This window comes from Elephantulus edwardii, unplaced genomic scaffold (assembly GCF_000299155.1).
Source record: "Elephantulus edwardii isolate Elephantulus edwardi_28Jun2011 unplaced genomic scaffold, EleEdw1.0 scaffold00007, whole genome shotgun sequence".
In the NCBI taxonomy this organism is placed as follows: Eukaryota; Metazoa; Chordata; class Mammalia; order Macroscelidea; family Macroscelididae; genus Elephantulus; species Elephantulus edwardii.
Genome location: NW_006399757.1, coordinates 27,106,585 through 27,130,858, shown reverse-complemented (window position 1 = coordinate 27,130,858; position 24,274 = coordinate 27,106,585). Strand labels below are relative to the sequence as shown.

Below are 24,274 nucleotides of genomic sequence, written 5' to 3'. Positions count from 1 at the left end.
GATGTATGCATGCATGTGTGTCTGTAAAACTTTTCTATATGATATCACACAACTATAGAAAGAAATTGGTAAACATTTTTAGCAAATTTTGAAATCTCTGTTGGTATACACAAATACTATCATTGGGGACATTTATCTGAAATAACACAGTTCATGCCATTTAAAAGACATCAAAAAGATGGGGGTGGGATGATGTCACTTTCTCCTAAAAAGCAAATATCTCAATGATGAAAGATGAAGATCACTATATAGAATGAAGCAGCATTTAAGCTATTCTATTGCATTTTTCTAATATTCTTGTATTAGAATGATATTATTTACTTACTTATGCCTACGTATCCACAGGTGAGAAAGAGAAAACATGTGATAGAAAAAAAAGGTTTTAACTACAGTTAATTTGAGATGATTATGCAAATAGTTACAGGAACTTGCTTTAAACATTTAGTATGTACATGCAAGAAAGGAAATGCATGTTGTATATTTGCTTTGTATTTACTTATAGTAATGATATTTATGACGTTTTAGGTAAAGTCATATGGCATTTATTTTACTGCCTTAACACATGAAAGTATATACTTTATATGCATAATTCACCTCTACGACACAAATTTTTAAATCCTAAAACAGAATTTTAAAGGAAAAGTAGAGAAATACTTTCAATTCCTAATTTGGAAAAAATAATCTATACTAGTTTTACAGAAGATCTATGTTTTTGTTTGAAAGGAAGTAAATATGCAAGTATTATGATAACAGAGTTATAGAATCTGTATGAAGCTACCTTTTTATTAGAAAGCCTTTTAGAATATTTTTTTCTTTTTCCACAATGGCATTTTACATTTTACCTTTTAACTGAAAATATATCATTTGGAGTTTGTTCTTTTTCAAACAACTTACATTTAGAATACCTAAAGATACCTTTTTAGTAGATAAAGTAAGAATATCTAAAGCTTGCTTATAAGAACATTAAATATGTAGAATTTAGAACACTAAATAGGTGTATTATAATAATAAAAAAGCCTTTAAGTCTACAGCAATGTTTAAAGCAAAAAAGCAAAAAAAGAAGCCCTTAAGGGTTGATAGTTGAAAATTATCACTAGCAAGCTATATTGATTCCAGGTGATATTATAGTATACCTTTTTTTTTAATTAAAAAGAAATACTTATAAGTTTTATATATAAAATACTTACCTTTGTACATTATACTTTTTAATTTCTCTAAATATATTTTAATAGAGAGCAGTAGTTAACATGATTAAGGAAAATCTAACATATTGGCTCAATTCCTACATTCACCAATAATAGTTCAAAAGAAACCATAATTTTGAAAATATGAAAAGATACGTAAAACCTTCTATTGAAGGAAGTATCCTGTATTATAATTTCAGAAAGATAATACAATGCATCCAGCTACTTCAAATTTAGTATTAACATTAAAATATATAGACATTGAAATACATTTAAACATTATGGAAACTATTCTTGCATAATATTATATGCTTTTATATTATTATTAATTTGATAAATAACACCAGTATAACTCTTTCAAAGATGTTTTCCCATTAAAAGATTGATTTTATACTTTTTAAGGATTGTTTTATCTCCAAAGTAAATGCTAGAAGTGTAACATAAAAAATGTTTTCGAAATTTTAGGCTAATGAAATATTCCTGTATTTTATCTAATTGTATTAAAATATATATCATCTTTTTATATGTAGACGTATTTACCCTTGCCTTTTAAAAAAATGTTGTTATGTGCTGTTGAAACGTTTGTGACACATGTTAAAATTTTTTCAAAAGAAATCTTATTATACTGTGAAAAAAAAGTATTCATTGTTTTGGAAATAAATAAATATAAAATTAAAAATGAATAGACTAAAAATTGTGGATTAAACAAAGAAATCTGATTATAAGACCAGCAGTACATGAAAAACTGTGAAATTTTTGAATCACTTAAAAGTCACTTTTAAAAATACATAATTTACTATCACTTAGGGAGCTCTTGTGGCCTAGTGGTAAGAAGCTGCACAGCAATCACAAAGGCATGTGGTTCAAATCCACCAGCTGCTCTGCAGGAGGACAGGCAATCTCCTCACATGTAATTAACTGACTCTGAAAACCCGCTGGAGGGTCAGCTATGGTTAGATTCCAATTTGACTGTACATGACAACAATTATCCTGTGCATGTAGTCTCATTCAATGAACATGATGTAAATAAATACCCTAGGTGATTGAGCATTTAACATAAAAACTATTCTCTGTTGTTGTCAGTACTTTAATTATTCCCAAAATATTATCTTGGAAAATCTAATGATTTTTCAAGCATAGAAACAGTTTTTAATGATGAATTGACAAGTTGGGTTTTATTGTTTTGTTCCCAAATCAGTAATTATTATTTTATCATTGTGTTTTATTTTCTTTTTTCTGTAATTATCGACATCTTTCCCCTAATTTTTTTCCAAGTTAATAAAAAAATTACCTGCAGTTTGAAGGTTGACAATTTAAATAAAATACTATCTGGGCTATACATCTGCAGGGTCTCTTAAAATTGAATACTATTTTTCTCAAATTCAGTTGTTTTTTTTAATATATGTGTTTTTGTTTTGATCATTTTCCCCCAATATTTTTTCTTCAATTCAGCTTTTCTTAGATTCAGGTCTCACAATTTTTCTGTTGAAAATGTACAGTAATCAAAGGTAGCTGAAAGCTGAATTTCCATGTCAGATTAGAATTAAATACTCACCACTCAGGAACCATTAAAATCCATCTAGATCTCAAAATTCACAGAGGATCTACTTACATGGTGCTGTCCCCAAGTTCTTCATAGAGGTGAGCCCCAGGAGGTGGTGGTGGAGGCAGGGGTGCGGCTACTGGAGCTGGGGCTGGAGCTGCTGGTTTGGCTGCAGGAAGAGCTGACTGGATCCGGGCTGTCTTGGTGCACTCTGCTTGGCGTCTTTAGCAAAGTAAGGATGTTTTTAGAAACTCTTTTGGAAATCACATGCTTATAAATAGGCTAACATTTAATAAAACCACCCATGTAGAAGATGGTTCCACTTAAAAAAAACAAACAACCCTTTATTTTCTTAAGTGCTGTCAAATCAGAAGTGACTCATAGCTGACCCTCCAGTGGATTTTCAGAGGCTGTAAATTGCATGAAGGGAGGCTGTGCATGTTTCTCCTATGAAGCAGCAACTGGTGGATCTGAATACATATATATATTTTCAATATAACAACACAAATATGCATAAAAAGAAAACAAATTTTAAATATAAATATAAAAAATACATAAATATATAAATATATAGTTGTCATGTACCTCAGAGTTGGAAATGACCCATATTTGACACACTGGAGGGTTTTCAGAGGCAGTTAATTGCACAGGAGGAGATTGGAAGATTGCCCATCCTCCCACGGAACAGCTGGTAGCCTTTAACCATATGTCTTTGGGCTTGCAGCTCAGCTTCTTGTTACTAGGCTAGCAGAGCTATATAGTTGTGCTGTAATCCCAGCGGTTCATGGTTAGAGGCCACCAGCTGCTCCACTGGAAAAGGATGGACAATCATAATACATTCTGGTGGCTTAGAGTTAAGGAATTGAACTGTCAATGCAATGTCATGTGGGCCAAATCCACCAGCTGTTCTGTGGGAGTGAGATGGCAATCTCCTCTCATGCGATTTGTTGTTGTTGTTGATTGCTGTCAAGTGGAGCACAACTCTTAGCAACCCTATGAACTAAAGGCCTGAACCTTTTCTATAACCATCATCATTTACCAAAGTTCATAGAGTTTACAGAGGCATGTTGTTTAGGAAGTGGATGCTGTGCGATTTATCACCTCTGCCCACTGGAAGGTCTGCTACGCGTTCATTCGGACTCCGTGGTAAACAAGAATATATATCTAAATGTGTGCAAGTGTATCTATCTATCTATCTATCTATCTATCTATCTATCTATCTATCTATCTATCTATCTTTCTATCTATCTATCTATATTTGAATTTACAAACAGATATAATCACAGATACATGCACAAATATTTTAAATTACTGACCAGGTATAATTACAAATACATGCCCAGAGGTTATTTTTTATATATATACACCTTATAGTTGCTCCCAAGTTCATCAAACTGTCTGTGCATACTTACCCAACCAAAATACATAATTTCATGGAAAAATGTGCAAGCCAAATGAAATTATCATATTGGTCAAAAGGAGAAGGTATAGTATTTCTAAAAATATGATTGCTATTGGAAGTTGTTTAATGACTCTTTTATGAGGCCTATACTTAAAATACATGTTTGATAAAATTTTAAAATTAGTTCACTGAAATTTACACCATTGGTTTCATTAGCTGGTGGTTCCTTTGAGTCTAGTACTGCCTCTGATTTACTTGTCAGGGTGCAGTTGTTGTTTTTATGTCATGCCCACTGATTGTTCTCATTTTCTCCACTTACATCTAGTTGTATCAATATAAAAAAAGTTCCTTTTTTTTGTGCCCTCTCTGAGGCTCAGAAAAAAGTTCTTAATACAAATAGTATTCACTTAATAAGAATACAAAACAAAAATAGTACATAGTCTCGGGCAAGCTACTTCCTTAATGAAAATTATCTAAGTTTCTCTCTTTGTGTTACATGTCTATAATTTTAAATGCAAAATATTGTTGTTTATACTTACACTTTAAACCTGTGTGGGCAAGCAAAGAATAAAGAGAAATTTTCATTAGAAATACTCCATTCATTGTTGGTTAACACCTGATTTATTTTAAATAATGAGTTATTTATTAGCTGAACTCATAATGACATTTGGTTAATGACATAGCAGGAAAACTGAATATTTCGGTATGAAAAGTGAACATAGTGAGCACTCTATTCTTACTGTCATAGCCATGGAAGCTGTTAAAACATTCATAACAAGGACATTAAAAAAGGATGAACTAAATAGGTTAAGAAAAACTGGAATAAAACAAGGACATGTGAACATCAATGGTGAGAGAGAAATGGGATATTAAAAATGATCCTATCTTTATAATTGGCTTCTTGGTTTACTCTGCTTGAAGAATATTAAAGGAAAGGAGTCATACAGCAAGCCCTGATTATACTCTTGGCCTCACTTTGAAGCTGATGGAAGGTTCCACTCCTGGGTAATGAATGCCTGACATTTCTTTTAATATTTGACTCCTTAGTTTCCCATGCATGAAACATTTCAAAGACACATCTTAATATAAAAGAATAACCATCTTTCCCCAGCTTATTTACAAGCAGAATAGGAAGGTACAAAAGATCATTTCTAAATCTTAGAATTCTACTTTGAAACATGAACCTTTTTAAACTCATTTGGCTTAAATTCATTACACCAAAAGAGCTGTACTTAAAAAATTAATTCATTGGGTTTATGTGGATTACTAAACTGAGAAAGAAATAAACTAAGCTTCTATCAATGAAGAAAGTTTAAATACTAAGTATCTTCTTTTTGTTGTTGTTGTTGTTGTTGTTCAATTTCAGACCACTGAGTATAATTCTCAAGATACTTTGTGTACTAAATATAAGAAGCTTTCACACAGATTTTGTATTGGAGGGATATAATAGAGCAGCTTTAGAAAGTAGTTGAATGAAAAATGGTAATTGGTAACACAGAATGATCTAATTTGAAAATTCCTTTTGAGTTGATAGCCTAATAATTTTAAACAATTTGTTTAGCATTGAGTTTGTTCACAGGCTTTAGCTTTGACATATTAGATTATTTGTTAAGGGCTCATTAAGCTGCAACCAATTTGTCATCCCAGAATTTCGTATTTGCAACTTCTTAGTGTTTTTGCCATGGAAAATATTCCTGTCTCATCTTCATGGAGAGTATATGCTTTGGGCTTTCTTAAAAATATTTTTAAATATAATTTGATTAAAAAATAGAACTTATCAATATTTGAGAAAATCAGATGCCAGATTAAGAATGTATAAAGACTATTTTAGTACTTTCATTGTAAATTCTTAAAAGATAAACCATAACTTTATTATTATTTCTTCCTGTTTCTAATATCAAGCCATTTATATGATTTATGATTTTCTGTTATGTCACATTCTGTACGTCATCTTTTCTTAAAGTTATTCCTTAATTTTTAACTAATCATTCCAAATTTAGATACAATTTTAGAGTTCCCAGTTGAAAATATTCCCCATACTAAAAGTAAAAAATGGGAGTTCAAGTCTACCTCAAATACACATGTTGAAATTAGTTTAAATTATTATCTACTTTGAGGGGTCTAAATATAAAATCATCTATTTTAATAGCTCCTGTAGATTGTGGAAATCAGAGAAATTAAAAGCCTTGATTAAAACCCCCCAAAACAACAAAAAACCTGAAAGGCTAAAATAGATGGCAATAGAGTCAGGTAGAAGTGTCCGATAGGATTTCTAAGTTTGCACGTTGTTACTGAAGCATACTGTTTCATCTTTCTCCTGCTGAGCGACTACCTAGTTGGCGTTGTTTAATTTTTACCTATTTTTACCTAGCAGTTACACATGAAAAATTACACATGGAATGTCCAATTTTAACATGCTTTTTTCCACACTGTGACCATTTGCACAAAGGTAAATTTAAGAGTGTTAATAAAAATCTATCAAGACAAGGAAGTAAGGTAATAGGTTCTTCATTTGAAACTGAGTAAAGTGGGAAAATGAACTTTTTCTCAGGGTACCTATTACCTTTTCTACCCAAAATGTCTGTCTGGTGGAAAATACAAAGACATCTGAGTTAAAAGAATACTTTTGGTGGATAAAGACATCTAAGGATCACAGATACATTGAGCCACTTGTGAAAATGAAATCGTAAAACTGCATTGCTTGGGACAATTAAAACAGTCTTTTAAGGGGAAAAAACAAAAAAAAGAGGAACGAACTGGGGGGAGGGTAGAGAAAATAGTGCAACAATGAATGAACGAAAATCCAAAATCTCTGTAAATGTTCATTAAAATGAATAAAATTTAATAAAAAATTTAAAAAAAACATGCAAACAAGCAAAAAACCTGCATTGCTTCCCCTTTGAGGAACAATTAACATAAAATAATCCCAGAATGGTGGCATTATCAGTGACTTACGGGTTCCAAAGATGGTGTTTAGTAACACCTTTGTAAGGAACATTTTTAACATCTATACATACTTACTGTCTATAGCTGACCAAAACTACCAAGATGGCAGGAATACAGCACAGGATGATTATGAAGGCCAGGGCCAGTAGGGCCCCCTCTGTGTAACCCAGGCTTTCTCCTCGCTTTTTAATGCTGGTCACTGCCTCTGGGGTCCGGATCTCCAGAATGCGTCCTCCTTCTCCATAATACGGCTGAAAGTCCTTATTGATATCGAGCAGCTTGCCATCCAAAAATCTTTGTTATTAATAAATATTAAAATCAGTGATGTTCACAGAGAAAATAATCATAAGATATGTTAATATTTTCTTTAATTGAACCATAGTAGTATTTTGAAATCTAATTATGAAGAATAAAACTGGCAAAGCATGAACAATAAGGAACTCCAGATTGCTGTAGAAAAATATTAATGATAATAATAACAATGAAACTTGATAATAAGGTGAGAAACTTGAGAAAATTTATTATCAATATTGTTGCATTTTATATCACTGTATTGAGGTTATTTATGTCACTAAGGTTTTGAGATGTAGTACTATATCTTAGTTGCAAAGCATAGTTTACAAATTATATTTATACATATTTATCTCTATGAGGCATTAGAACAATTTTGTCCAACAGAATATTATAAAACTGATTTACTGCTCTGTAGTTTGAAAACAAATCCAAGGCACTGACTTAAGCTTTATGTCCCAGTGTCTGTATTTGCTTTCCCTCACACTATTAAATGTCAGAAGTCTCAAATCTCAAACTTAAATGTTTATGGGCAAATATGGAACGATTTAAAAGGTGTTTTCTGCTTAAAATGAAAGCTAAATAAGAAATGCAAGTAGTCTAGCAATGCAGTCAGAATAACAAGAATTGGTGCCTGATTGAACCCAGTTGTTCTTGCAAAACTTTGCTCTAGTTAATATTCTTCAAACTACAATGTGCTGAGAAAGTTAATAAAGGTATTACTGTTGTTTAATCTTAATTGGTTGACATTTTGTTGTATAGCGTATACTGTAAACAGGTGACACGCTTTTCCTCTCAAGGGATTCCATATGAATGTACTTTTGAGTTGATTCAGACTTTGCAATCCTCTATTGGCTTTCTGAGGATGTAAATCTTTACAAGAAGAATTGTCATTTCCCTCCTGCAGAGGTACTAGTAGACTTGAATTACCAGCCTTTTGGTTAGCTGCCTAATACAGTCTACAGTGTGCCACCAGGGCACCTTGAACTTGTGAACACATAACCATTACTGTAGAGTCAGAAGCACTCAGAATTGACCTTGTAGTGTGTCTGCAGTCTTTAAATCCCATGAGGAGAGATATCCATCTTTCTCTAATAGAATAGCTGGTTGAACATCCTTAGAGGCGTCACCTTTCAGTTAGCAGCTGACTCCCCAGGGAGCTATCTGACCAGAGCTACCTGAACTTGTGAGCAGTCTCCTAGAAATCCTAGATTTTGACGTAGCATTTGTGTTCTTACCACAAAATAACTTCAGTATTTTTCTTTTAAAGTTATTTAAGACTCTAATTAGTAAAAGTCAAATGCCTTACTATCAAATATCAGAAGATAAAATCATTCAATATGAAGAGCTGCTATTTGTGTATTTTACTGTTAAAGCTTTTGCATATTAACGTTTTTGTTGCTATAAAATATTTTATGTACTCGTGGTCGTAGAGGGATCTCTAGTGTCACAGTCCCGATAGAGTTCATTGCTAATGTAGAGTGCATGGCTAATGTAAAGGCTGCACATTGCTGCTGGTTTAACTCCACTAGTAGATTTCAGGGAGAAAGATGCACAATTTCCTTTCATCTCAATTTACCAGAAAGTCAGTGGTAAGATTTTTTGAGTCAGAACCCATTCCAGTGCAGAGAGTGGGTATTAACGATTATAGAGTAAAAATAGATTGTTTTAGACATGTATTTCTTGACTAACAAAATAGCATGTTATTTTCAAAACTGTAGAAACAAACTAATACATGAAAGAGAATTAAACTGGCCCAAATTTCATATTCAACTGTAAATAAAATCTTCCTTACCTGTGCTTATTTTTTTAACATAATTTACAGATTCTAATTTCACATTTGGTTAATGTACTATTATTCATAGCTTCTAAATGATAAAATAAAGAGGTGCTTGGTATTAGATGCAAATTCAATTATGGATTAATTTATTAGTCTTCTAATTAGAGAAACCTTATAGTTCCAGTACCATGGTATTTTTATTTCCTTTGTATGCATATGAAAGTTAGACAATGAATAAGGAAGACCAAAGAAGAATTGATTCTTTTTAATTGTGTTATAGACAAGTGCTTAATATACTATGGACTATCAAATAAGTAAACATATCTGTCTTGTAGGAAGTGTAACCAGGTTAATCTTTAGAGGCAAAAATGATGAAACTTCTCACACATTTTGGGCATGTTATCAAGAGGGTCTAGCCTTTGGAAGAAGACATCATGTTGAGAAAGGTAGAAGGTCAGTGAAAGAAAGGAGGACCGTCAAGAACATAGTTTGACACAGTGGCTGTAACAATGGACTCAAACCTGGCAGAGAGTGCAAGAATGACACAGAATAAAGCGAGGTTCCGATCTGCTGTTAATAGGGTCACTAGGACTTGTCATTAACTCTATGGCACCCAATAACAACGTAGTTCAGATGATCTTAGTTCTACTTTTAAAGAGACATGGTTTTTGATTAAAATTTCATACCTCAGCAAAAGGTCATAAGGGCAGTGTTTTACAAATCTGCTTTTATAGACAGGAAATGAAACATTTAAAAGTATGTTTAAATAGGCCTTAAATAAAAGGTTTAGTGCTTGACTGCTACCTGGAAGATCAGTAGTTGGAATGCACCAATCACTTGAATAGGAGAAAAATGTGGCTGTCTGGCTTTAGAATGATAGGGACAATTTTACGTTGTCCTATGTGGTCAGTATGAGTCAAAACCCCTCTCTCCACAACACCCAATAACAACAAAGCAACAAGGTTAAAATATATTCCCACACTAATCTTACTGGATGAGGTGATCCTGCTTAATGAAAAAGCCAACAGATTCTTCTATACACATCCATAATTCTTTAATGAGAGTTTTAGAATAATTTTTCATTTTGAGTTTTAAGCAATATGAATTTTTATGATTACCCCCACCCTGAAGTTAGATAGTTGTAAAAAACTTTAACAGAACTTAAGTTTTTATATTCCTTTTTAAAGATTGGATTTTTAAAAACTGTATTTTAAAATATTGTTGAGTATGCAGGTTTTCTTTAGCTCCTCACATCTACATAAACCAGTACTAAATATGCTGGCTATATAAAAAAGAGGCTTATTGTTGCTGTTCTATCAAGTTAGAAACAACTCATAGCTCATCCTTCAGTGGGTTTTCAGATGCAGGAACCTGCTCGGAAGGAGATTTCCCATCTTTCTTCTGTAGAGCGGGCAGTGGATTCAAACCATTCACCTTTGAGTTGGAAGCATAACTCCATTCCACTACATTTTAAAACAATATTCACTTAAAGTTTCAGCTTAATTAATTTTAATTTAAAAGTTTAATGACCCATTTCTTCATAGGATCCCGAAAGCCACAGAACATTTAGCTTCTACTCTAATAAAAAAAAAAGCCAAATAGTTTTAACAATGCATTTTCTTAAACTGATGTCCCAAAGCAAGAAAAGACACTGAATTCCAAAAAATGACAATCTTTGCCAAATGAGAACATTATCTGGAAGAGTAAATGAAAAGGAAATAGTTTAATAAATATTTTTACTTTTTTTTTCTTTCTTGTGTGTGTGTACTGTCAAATCCGATCTAAATGGTACAGGAGATTGCCCCTCCTTCTCCAGCAAAGCATCTGGTGGATTCAAACCATGAACCTCTGGGATTGCAGTGCAGGTTCTTGCCACTAGGCCACCAGAGCTCACTACAATTTTAATAAATATTTAAAAGCTAATTATATACTGACATACAAACATCCAAAGAAGGGAGGGGAGAGTTAGTATTCACTTACAAATTCCTTTTCATAGACTTCCATAAAACGATTTACACTGTAGACAACATGAGAGAGTGCCTTTTCACCGTGCAGACATGTAAGAAGTAATCAGTTGAGCCTGGAACACTGACTGTGGCACGCTGCAGTTCTTCCAACTTCTATTTCATATCAAGCAAGAACCTCATATCACAGTGTGACGGGCAAGGAACAGTTTCCTCCCTCGGCTCACACAAAGCCATACTGCTTCTAAGCACGAAGTGTGAGCAAATTCTATAACCCTTGAGGGAAGAAAGGAAACCCTTGGGTCTCTGATCTTGTGCCAGCACTTAGCCGAGTTTGACTCCTTCTTGGAAAGGGACAGAAGACAGAGAGTCTTTGCACCAAAAATCTACCACAAACATAGAGCAGAACTTGTCTGCTGTGCAAAGAAGAGAAAGAAAAACGGAGGAAGGTCCCTCCTCAAGCCCCATGTGCACAGGCTGGATCAGGAAAACAACACACACACACACACACACACACACACACACACACGCGCGTGCAGACACACCTTTGAGTCCACCACGATCTCAGAGCTAAGTAACAAGCAAGTGCAAACTACCATTGTGGAAGACCACCTGTGGTCTAGGCATGAAGGGATTTACAGAAAGCCAAAGGCCATGCAGGAATATTGAGAAAATCCTAGAACACCCGGACCTCTATTCTGATAATGAGGCAAAAGCAATCCAAAACAAAAATCAGTGTCTATTAAGTCAGTTTTGCCCCATGGTAACATAAAATGTATATTAGAGTAGAACTGTATGTCATGAGATTTGCAAAGGCTGATTTTTCCAGGAGAAACCTACTTAGTCTTTCTCCCAAGGTACTTCTGGGTGGACTCAAATCTCCATTCTTGTTAGCATCCAAGGGTGTCAACTATTTGTGCTGTTTATTTGGATTGTTACTGCAAAGTCTGAGAAGCTTTAGTTTGATCATGTGTATTCCCCGCATCATATTGTCTTGGATGTGGGTCAAATATTTATTAAAAATGAAGTGAATAAGAGCTTCCAAAATAACTGCATTTCCTTGCAAAGTGGATATTGTTGTTGTGTACTATAGAGTTGGAATTGACTCATAGCTGATCCTACAGTAGGTTTTCAGAGGCAGTTAACCATAAGGGAGGAGATTGCCCATCCTTCTCCCACAGGGCAACTGGTGGCCTCTACTGGTGTCCCTTGGGGACTGCAGCTCAGCTTCTTGCTACTAGGCCACCAGAATTTTTGTTGATGCTAAAATAGGAACATTCTGATCACATAGTTCATAGGGAATTTCACAGCTAACCCAAAGGCTGTACTTCTGGTGGTTCAAAAATCCACCAGTAGCTTTGACAGATAAAGATGGACAATGTCTTCCAACAGTATTTATAGCCTCAGGCACTCAAAAGGGTCAGTTACAAGTTGGTTCTAACTCTAAGATGATAAGAGAAAGAGAAAGAGAAGATCAGGACAATAAAACAGATTTAATGAGAAGAATTAAGAAAGATTAAATTTAGAATTTATGGATTTTGATAAATAAGAAGTCATGGTAGTGTAATGGGTAAGCACTTGGTTTCTAACTAAAAGGCTGGCGGCTGGAACCTGCCGTTTCACAAAAGAAAAGATCCAAGGATATGCTTCCTTAAAGATTAAAACAGAAAACCCTCTGAGGATGTTCTATCCTGTCTAGCCCACATACATACTGTCCTCTATTCTTCTTAGCAGGTAAGAAAGAGTAGAGTCAGTGTAGCTAGAAGACAAGGTTAAGTATGATTTGTGAATGATAAAGGTGGTTTGAGAACTGGATAAGAGATTTATGTGTTAGGGGTTGTGATGTGTTAGAAGGTCGACTCGATGGCAGCTAACAACAGCAACAACAACATAAGATGAACCTGATGGCACACACAAGAAAATAACTAATAGTATGTATTTAATAAAGATGTTTGTGTGTGTACGTTTACTACACAAACAAATAAAAAACAAAGAAGTATGGATTTTCATTTGACACATATCAGCTAGCTCTTTTGTATATATATATGCATATGATTGCATTTTTTATTTTAAAAATTAGGTTTCAATTTTGTTAAGGACGGCATCTCATGAATCTCAATTGAACACTAGATGTCACAAGAGTAAAGTAGAAATGGCTAACAGTTAAGAAAAATGAGAATTATTAAACTGTACTAGAATAACATTCAAATGAAAATATGAAGCATTATGTAATTTAAGTTTCTGTAGTAGATTCCCAACTTTTGTAGATTCCTATTTTTTTATTTTTAAATGAAAAATTCAATTCACATCAGAATCTGATATCACATATCATATAGAGGGAAGTGATTATTTCCTTTTTCTATGTCCAGAATTCAAGTTAAACACAGAATATTCTTATTTGTTGATGACGTATATTTGAAGGAAAGAAAGATTTAGTATTAAAATTGAAACGCACTAATTGTAGCAACACAGGTGAGAATTTAAGCAAGAATGTGAGTCTTAGTCTCCAAACCTCAGGCCTTTGGGCAAAAGAGAGGAACTACTAAGAGTGAATCTACCTCAATAGGAATCTACCTGATGAAGCCACTCTTTCCAACCTTAAACCTGGAAACTCTAAACATGTTAGGATTCGACTACGTGTTGTCTCTTTGACTTTCACTTTTATTTTAAACAGCACTTTACTACTTTTAATCTTCTAATTGATTATTGTTATACTGTAAGTAAAAATTATGTTTGGGTGAAGTTGTAAATGTAGATAAAATAAAGGAACTGAAAATTTTTTAAAAAAAGAAAAAGTACTTACTTAAAAAGCTCATTTCTATCAATGGCCCTGTTGGTTTGAGGGTCGATTGCATAGACAGTCAAATCACATTTGGTGTAATCTTCTAGGGAAAAGGCATCTCCATGTCGGCGAGCACCAATGGACTCCACCACAACCTTGGCACCAGGAATTTGCTCCTGAACGTAGCGATCCAAAATCCTATAAATCAAACAAAGTGCAACCATGACATCCTCATGGGCTTGCTAGGGTGCAAATCACCCTTAACTTGAGATGACATTTAGAAAATGATAAATGATGGCATTCTGATGTTAGCTGAATGTGAACCTCTGAGAAAAAATTCTCCACACTTTCTGAATATTTTACGTGCCATTCATTTGTGGTGAAAGCTATAAATGAGATTGAAAGAGGGCAGTAACTATGTCTGGTTTAGACCTAGATTTTCTGAATTTATGACACCATTTGAAATGTATATGTCTCATGGGAAATGCCAAATGTGTTGTGTGACTACAGCTATTTACGTTGTACAAATGAAACTGTTTATGAATAAATAAAACTGTGTTACTAAAAGCTATGCTATAGCTATATTGACATACCAGCAATGTCAACAATGGTGGTGGGCAGATTTCAGTGGAATTTGCTGACTGAAATAAACTAGGAAGGAGGTCTTGGAGATGTACTTCTTAAAAAACAAAAACAAAACCAAAACACCAACAACTAGTGAAAATGTTATGAATAGCAGTGGAACATTGGCTGATAGAGTGTCAAAAGACAAGCTGTTCATTTGGAAGTCACTCAAACCAAAGAGTTCTTAAAGTTAAATCAACCTTAATGGCATAGACAAAACTTTGTAACAGTCATTACTGATGTGATAGGGCACAAACTGTTAAAAGAAACACCTATTAAGTACCTACTGGTTAATTATTAATATGTTGTTATTGTTCTTGACTGATTTCAAGTCAAACATGACTCCTTGTGATACTATGAACAAAAGGCCTGAAGCCCCTCTACAACTATCGACTTTTATCAAAGTTCATCGAGTTTCTGGAGGCATGTTATTTAGGAAGTGGACTGCATGAATCTAGAAAAATGAGAAGTTGCTAAAATGAAATTAAACTCATGAAGGTAGACTTCTCAAATGAGCTGAAACGTAATGATATTGTCTATTTTGAACAGTAAAAGCATAAGATCTACCTTATGAAGAATTACTAATTGAAGAGGATTGGCATCACATTCAGAATCAAAAAGAATATTTCAAGATCTATCCTTACATATAACTTTGTCAAGTTGACTCTGGCTCATAGCAAGAGTATGTACAACACAATAGAACCTTGCCCTATTCTGCACCTTCCTCACAATGTTTGCTTAAATGCTTAAATTAATTGTGCCAGACCTTGTGAGTCCTTCTAAATTATGCCATCTCTCTCCTTCTCTAAACTTCAGCTTTTCCAAGCTTGATGTCCTTTTCCAAGGTCTAAGCCCTTCTCATAACATACCCAAAGTAACTGAGACAACATATCACCACGTTTTCCTTCCCAGTAGCACTCTGGCTGCACTTCATCCACGGCAGATTAATTAGGTCTTTGAGAAGTTGTTGTTGTTGTTGTTATGTGCCGTCGAGTCACTTGCAACTCATAGCGACCCTATGTAAAACAGCCCTAAACTCCGCTCTGTCCTGTGCCAATAGCACTGTCTCTGACACTCCCATTCCAATTATCCCAGTCACCGAATCAATCCACCTCATAGAGGGCCTTCCATAGTCTATTTAATACTCTTTGCTAGCACCGTAATTCAAAGGAATCAATTCTTCCTCAATCTTTATTAATCATTGTCCAATTTTCACATAACAGGATAATATAAATATACCTAACAGTAAGACTATTTAATACAACAATTATTCAAATGGATGTGCCACCTAATAATGTTCAAGATGAAATAGAAAATTTTTACTAACTTCTGAAATCTGAAATGGGTTAAAAATACAGTTATGAAGCATTGATAAATACTGTTGACTAAAATATGAATGTTAGAAACAAAAAGAATCAGTAGTAGCAAAAGATAACCTTGCTAATAGAAAGGACTCTAGAAACTACATGATAGAATTTTATAAGACTAACCTTAAAATATTTTGGACATGTTGCCAGGAGGGACCTATCCTTGGAGAAGGATATTATGTTTGGAAGGGTAGAGGATCAGCACAGGAGAGGAAGACAGCCATTGTTGATAAGGTCATTATGAGTCATAGTTGACTTGACAGCATATAACCATGACAACCACTATATGATATTGCTGTTATGTACTGTGGAGTCAGAACAGACTCCCAGCTGACCCTCCAGCAGTTTTTCAGAGGTAAATCCCATGTGAGGATATTTCCCACCATTCTTCTGTTAAGCAGCTGGTAGATTTGAATCTCACACCTTTCAGTTGACAGCAAAACTCCTTACCACTGAGCCACCAGAGCTGGACAAAGGTTGTTTATCTCCCCCCCAACATTTAAATGGCAACTATGAAACATGAACCTCATGGACAGAATACACAGAAATAAAATAGATTACTTCTATGGAATGTAACAATTGGAAAACTCAGTATTATTGCTCATAAGAAGACCAAAGATTGTGGAACAATTTACTCATAAGGAAGTTGACACTAAAGCTGAAGAAAAATTTAAACATCCAACATCATAAAAAATTTTAGCCGAATAAGGAAGAAAAAAGAGTTGATTCCTTTAAATTGTGGTATTGGCCCAGAATATAAAATTTACTATGGACTGTCAAAAGAATGAGCAAATCTGTCTTGGATAAAGTACAGCCAGAGTGGATGCGGGAGAAACATATTTTAAAATTATTTTGATTCTTCAGAAAATGACTTTTATTTCCATTACCAAGACTGACCTGGTTTCTGTTCTATTTTCACAAACATTGTTTTGTGGATCTGACATGAACTTGGTTTGCTCTTGTAAAGAGAACAAGCAGAAGACAAGACATTGGAGACAATGTTGTGAGCACAATAAAGGTCACTACTGACGATAGTGAATTGTTTTGTATGTGTATGTCTGTCTTTAAATTTTTATAAACTAGTGGGAGTGAAGACTTTTTGATGTACTGTTAATTCTTTTCCTTTACTTTCACCATTTCATGCTCATAAGTTTCTTGTTCAAGTATCTTTTTTTAATAAATCCCTTGCTAAAGAAAGCATAGCCTAGAAAATGAAAGAAGGATGCATTCACTTTCTAACTACAATTGTTGAAGATTGTTTTCTCCAAACATAGGCTTAATTATTATGAAAATCAACTTGAGGGCCACAAGAAACAATAAGAACGGAGGGAGAGCAGTTGAACTCCTTCTGTGGGCATCCAGACATTCCTTTCAGCAAGCAGGTCCACTTAAAGAAAATAGATAAAGGCATCAGAGTCAAATGAGGTCATAATCCTGTTTGCCAGAGACACAGACAGTAATAAAAATGTGATTGAGGGCACAGTGCTTGACTTCAGTTTCCATTCCCTTTACTTATCAACTTCATGATCTCAACGAGTAATGTTAAATTCTCATTCTCAACTTCCTTAACTGTATAATGAAGAAATAATCTACCATAGAGGTCTGAACATAGAGTTACGATTTCACACTAATCTTGTAGTTTTGAACACATATTTAGTACTCCATATAATACAATTACTGTGATTAAGTTTGTAAAATAATTTATATATATTCATTTCTTACTTGCCTGTGATTCAACCAGCACATATAAGGGATTTGTATAATTCTTTTTAAAAAATGCTAAATATGTCCAAGAAAGTTCTTAAGTAGTTCATATTTGAGGTGACTTTAAGGAAGACTCTCAATGAATAAGGAGACTGAAGAATTGATGCCTTTGAATTGATTTGTTACTATATAATGAATACTGTGACACTGATGTGTCAAATGAGATAACGGTTACCCATGGTGGACAGTGTTAGTGGCGCTCCCTGGTTGAAACAAGCTTGGGAGCGGGAGTGACATCCACTTCCGTAAATAGCTTGTCTCCGGAAATCCTATGAAACTGGAGACAGGCTGAAAGTCCCGCAAGCGTCGAGGACATTTGTTCACAGGATCGCTATGAGTCGCCTACGACATAATAAACTGTCAAAAAAATAAATCCATTTCTTTTGGAGGAAGTGCAGCCAGGGTACTTTTTAGAGATAAGGATGATGACACTTCCTCTCACATACTTCAGACAAGCTCTTAGGAAAGGCCAATCCTTGGAAGGGAACACCATGCTTGGAAATGTGGAGAGTCACTTTTCTCTCCAAGAAGGAGAGGACGACCTTGTATGATGTGGATTGACACAGGCACTGCCACATGTGGACTGAAGCACAATGGACGTGTTAAGGTTAACGTGGGATTGGATAAGGCTCAGATCTGTTGCATTTAGGATAACTATGAATCTGAGTTGACTCTGTGACATCTAACTATGACAAATCAGTGAGATGTATTGACATAGTGACTGCAATAGTGAGCTCAAACATTGCAATAACTTTGTGAATTGTGCAAGACTATTTTGTTCTAGGGTGCAAATGTGTGCTATGATTCAGAACAGACTCCCCAGCACCTAATGGCAATTATTATACACCTTTTAGTACGTATACATTTGAAAGAGGTATAAACCCAGTGCTGGACAATTTGTTCTAGCAGAAATGGACAGAAGGAACAGAGTTTTTCTGGCTCAGTAAATCTTTGTTATTGTGGTGTGCCATAGAGTTGGAACCGACCCATAACTGACCCTCTCACAGGTTTTCAGTGGCAGTTAATTGTTTGGAAGGAGATTGTCCATCTGTCTCCCCTGGAGCAGCTGGTGGCCATGAACCGTGTGCCTTCAGAACTGCAGTACAGGCTTTTCCCACTATGCCACCAGAGCTCCCTAGTATCTTTGTTGTTGTTGTTAAGTGCCGTTGAGTCGCAGGCAACTCATAGCGACCCTATGAAGGAAAGTCCTCCACACTTGGGTGCCTATCATCCTCTCTCCAGGTTCATAGGGTTTCCAGAGGCAAGCTATTATGGAAGTGGATGCCACTCTTCCTTCCAAGCTTGTTTTAATCGGGGAGCTCCACCCCACTCTCTGTCCACATTGGATAGCCAACCGTTATGCATTTGACACATCAGTGTTATAGTGTTCGGCCTCACAGGAACCAAAAGTGACTGTGGTACGGCAACTTGTACTCCAGGGCTATACGACCTAGAGGAATGTCTGAACAAAAACAATGAAGGACAGGCCCTAGGGCCACGGATTAAAAGCCATCCACCTTTGGCTTGGTAGCATTGCTTTCCGTCCGCTGGGCCAGCTGAACTCTCTCTATGTTGATATTATTGTTGTTAAGTGCCGTCGAGTCGCAGGCGATTCATAGCAACCCACATCTCTGCTACAGAAGCCAATTATTTCCCTTGGATTGACTAGTAGATTTGAACAATTGACCTTTCAGTTAATAGCTTAATGACTGTACCATTGGTGCTCATTGTAAGAGCAGAGATGTTACATAATAAGTCAATAAATGTAATATCCTATTAGACAAATATTGATACCTGCATTAATTACAAGTTGATCTAACTAAATGATATTTTTAGTGGTATATCTTTTTTAACATAGATCAATTCTTATAGGTCACTGTTTCTCTAAGAGAAGCAGAAAGAAAGTCTAAAGCTTAGAAATCAATTTCGGGTTTTTTATTATCTTCCTTGAAGTCTAGGCATGATTAGCTTTTAATAGATGATTGTATCTTTCTAAGCTTCAAGCTGCTTCTTTCTGTTATTTTTTTAATAGCAGTAAGAGTTCCTACTCTGCTTTGTCTCTGATACCTTGAACTATTAAAATAGTTTCTTCTTTTGTAAAATCCTGTGCTTTGTACTTGAAGAACAGTTTTTTGTTTGTTTGTTTTGGTTTGTTTTTTTAAAAATAGTTTTGATAATGAAAATGTTGTAGTGGCAAATACTATGAAACTATTAAAGCTGTCAAACATTTCAAGAAAAGTTAGTACTAATATTGTTGTTACATGCCATGAACTAGGATTCATACTGACCCTATGTATGATAGCTCGGAACCCTGCCCTGTTCTGAGTTAATCTCACTATCTCTGAAACAACTACTCCCATTACCTCAGCTACTGTGTCAATTTATTTCATCCAAGGTCTACCTCTCCTACACTGACTTTCCACCCTTCCAAGCATGATGTTCTTCTCCAAGGACTGACTGGTGAAATAGTCTCAAAATCCTTGCCTCTTAAAAGGAATTTGGTTTCATCTTCTCCAAGACAGACTTCTTTGTTCTCTTGACAGTATTGAACAATACTCTTCTCAAGCACCACGACACAAAGCATCATTTTTTCTGTTATTTTTAGTCACTGTCCAGGTCTATGATGCATAGCAAGTAATTGTGAAGACTATGGCTAGGATCAAGTACACCTTAGTCTCTAGACTAACATTGGTGTTCTTTAGCACTCTGGAGAGGTTCCTGACAGCAGACTTTCCCAATGCAAATCATCTTTTGTTTTCTTGCTGTTACCAAGAGTGTTGATCATGTATTAGAGCAAGATAAAATTGTTAATAGTCTCAATCTTTTCACTTGACCTGCAACCACTGACTGCTCCCATACCTGTCTAGAATGACATCATCACTGGGGAACAGAGAGATAATGAGAAGACAGGAATGGCCAAGAGCCCTGAACCATCATATCAGGTATTAGTTGAGGGGAGAGGGAGGAGATACTTCTGGGGCAAGACAAGGAACCAGAGGTGGGTGCTAATTGGGTGGGGTTTGGGGAAAGAGATCACAACACACATGACTAAAGGTGGGAGGACCAACACCAACCTGTTGTGTAATGGGGAAGGGTCTTTGCTATACTTCTTTCAGAAACTGTCAAACATTGTTATAAATCTGAGCATTCAAACTAAGATAGACTAAGAAATAGGATTAACTACCTACTTCTTAAATAACAGGCCTTCAAAACCTTATGAACAAGAGAGCATGCTTTGATTATATTAGGAGATATGCTGAGCCCTCATATTTGGAAACACAAATGAGGAGATGCAGTTGCAAACATACACTAGTGATTGGAATATTGACTGTGAGAAGTATGAAGATTGGACAGCTGGATATTGTTAAAGAAGAAATGGAACACATACATATTGAAATACTGGGCATTAATGAGTTAAAATGGACTTGTGTAAGACATTTTGAATCAGACAATCATATGATCTGATACATCAGAAATGAAAAGGTGAGGAAAAATAGGGCTGCGTTCATAGTCACAAAGATCATTTTAGATTCATCCTGAAATATAATGCTGTGAATGACAGAATGATATCCATACACATACAACGAAGACCTATTAATGCCACTACCATTCAAATAGATCTACAATCAGACAAAATAAAAGAGGAGGAAATAAAATATTTCTACCAATTTTTATAGTCAGAACTTGATTGAACATGCAAACTAGATTTAATAAAAATTGGTAACTGAAATGCAAATATTGGGGACATGAAAGAAGGATCAGCTGTTAGAAAACTTGGACTTGGTGACAGAAATGAAGCTGGAGACACAATGAAAGAATTTTTTATAATCATTGACTTATTGATTGAAAATATCTTTTATAAAAAACACAAGATGGCAACTATACTCATGGACTTCACCTGATGGACTACATAGGAAATAAGATTGATTATATATGTGAAAAGAAACACTGGAGAAACTGCATATCAGCCATGAAAACTAGGCCAGGTGCTGATAGTGAAACAGACCATCAACTACTCAATTATCTACTGAAGATAAAAAAAAATTAAAACTAATCAACAAAAAGAAAAACTTGACTTTGAATCTATACCTCCTGATTTTAAAAACCATCTCAAGAACAGGTCTCAGGTCTGAAGCACTAATAAATGAAGACTAGATGAGCTGTGGGAGGATATCAATAATTTCATCCATGAAGAATGCAAAAGGTCACAAAAACAGAGGAAGAAAAAGAGACTGAGATGGATATCAGAAGAGATTCTGAAGATTGTATCCAAAAGCCAAGAAGCAAAAGCAAATGGAAGAAATCATGAGGTTAAGGAGCTAAACATAAGATTTCAAAAGGCAGCTCAAGAAGACAAAGAAAGTATTATAACAAAATGTGCAAAGAAATGGAGCCAAAAAACCAAAAGAAATGAACTTGCTTGGCATTTCTCAAGTTGAAGGAACTGAAGAACAAATTCAAGTCTCAAGGTGCAATACTTGGGCAGAATATTGAATGATCCAGGAAGCATTAGAAGAAGATAGAAGGAATATACAGAATCACTGTACCAAAAATAATTCTTACAGAATCATTTCATGAAGCAAACACTAAAGTTAAGTAACTTAAATATCATTTGACAGTACAAATTAGGGGTCTGCAAGGTTGAGAAAAATGGTAAACTGGTAACTGTAAATTCTTTGTCTCTGAATAAGAGTCTGTAATTCTAAAGTGTTTACACACCTTCTGGAAAATCTTCTATTTAAATTGTCACTTTAGGGAGTTGCCCCTATGTTGTACTTTTCTGGACACAGATCATTATAATATCAGGTGGCCAAAATAGCAAATTTATAATTTGGTTTAGAGATATTGGAAAATTAGTAATGAATAAAATTTGAATGTAATAAACCAAAATACCCAAACATACTACCACTGAGTAAATTCTAAGTCATTATGAGCCTCCTTTGGATTTCAAAGGGTGTAAATTTGCAAGAGAAGAGGATACTTATCTTTCTTTATCCTGCCTTCAACTGGTGGATTTGAACCCAAGACCATTGGGGTAACAGCCCAACTCTACCAGGCTCAAGAGGAAATTTGTTTCTAATTTCAGCGGATTTCCTGTGAGGAATCTTCTTCTCTAATGCTTTTCAACTCTAAACCTTGCCTTCTTTTCTACTATTTTGAAAAATTTTTCTGGACTGAGAGTGAATCTTATATTTTAAAATTGTGTTTTGCTTACAGACAATGTCTTTCTGAATTAAACAATTGTGTTTTACAGCTTCTTGCAACAATTTTTTTGAATAACATATTTTCTTATTTGAACTTGTTTTCTTATGACTCTGTTAAAAGTAGACAGAGGAAATAAATTGTTCCTCATGCTTCTGTTTATGTCTCCTAAATGAGTTTATGCTTTAGCAGCTGAAGCAGTCACATGCAAAAGACTTTCTGCTAAGTATGCATAAAATGAAAGAATATTCATGATTTCTTCATTATTTTCCTCCTCTCCTTATGAAACAGCCAATAGGCCTTACAATCTTTGATTGCATTTCCCTCTTTTCTGTCATTAAATACATGTAAATTGTGGTCAGCACTATCTGATTATAATTAAAAATGGAACAAACTATAAATGAATAAGTAATCTCTAAATCAGTGCTCAGGCTGTTCGTTCATAGGGTCGCTATGAGTCGTCTACGACTCGACGGCATTAAACAACGACAACAACAATCTCTAAATGTGTTTGGGTTGATTTTGTTTTTGCTTATTCCACTGAAATTAATAACAAGCACATTCTAATGAACCGAGGTCCTCCTTTCCCTTTGATAATTTGATAGTGCAATTTCATCTGGTACACTGCCTGCTCATTTACCAGTTGAAGCCAAAGTGACACTTTGATAAGTTATTTCAATCAAGGATACAGTTGGTGCTTGGGGTTGTACTATTTATACCACAATAATGGTATTTAACCCTCATAAATACATATTTTTATAAAAGAAAACCATAAATGAAATGGATTGGTACAATAGCTACAAACATGAACTCAAGAAACAAAATAGTCATGAAAATTATGCAGAACTTGGTGGCCTTTTGTTCTGCAAAATAAGATATATCTTAAATGAAGCTGACGTGAGACCAGCATACTTGAACAGCAAGATCTGAAAAGAGGAGGTTTTTGATAAAAACAAAACCAAAACCAAAAACCTGAAACTCATTGCCATCAAGTTGGAACCAACTTATAGTACACTCTACAGTGTGTTTCTAAGGCTCTAAATTGGACGGAATGCGATTCCCCATTATTTTACCATGGAGCTGCTAATGAATTTAAATCACCAAAGTAGTATGGCATTTGGATTAGCAGTTCAACTTCCTATAGACAGACTATGCTCCTAGAGCTCTCCTACTTTGAAATGGCATTAATACTTCTGCATTAAAAGCTGACTCCTGATTTTCTGACTGCTGTACTAAGTGTGTTAAATCTGGATACAAGTAAGATGAAGTTGTTGACACTTTCAATGACTTTCAACATTCACCATGATGTTGCTTATCAATCCAGAGGTAAGAATCTTAGCTTTCTTGACATTGAAATGCAATCCATACTGAAGGCTACATTTCTTGAGCTTCTGTAACAATTGCTTCATATCCTCCTCATTTTTA

The 24,274-nt window shown here is 34.8% G+C and overlaps 1 protein-coding gene across 1 annotated transcript in view; it reads right to left on the bottom strand.

Annotated features, from left to right (window-relative positions):
- Positions 1-24,274, bottom strand: part of PCDH15 (protocadherin-related 15) — a 454,971-nt gene that overhangs the window by 20,278 nt on the left and 410,419 nt on the right. The window contains exons 26-30 of the mRNA XM_006880391.1: positions 13,914-14,090; positions 7,151-7,369; positions 4,669-4,677; positions 2,797-2,949; positions 326-331 (exon numbers count right to left, since the gene is read on the bottom strand). Of these exons, the coding sequence (XP_006880453.1) occupies positions 326-331; positions 2,797-2,949; positions 4,669-4,677; positions 7,151-7,369; positions 13,914-14,090 (564 nt within the window). The remainder of the gene's footprint in view (positions 1-325; positions 332-2,796; positions 2,950-4,668; positions 4,678-7,150; positions 7,370-13,913; positions 14,091-24,274) is intronic.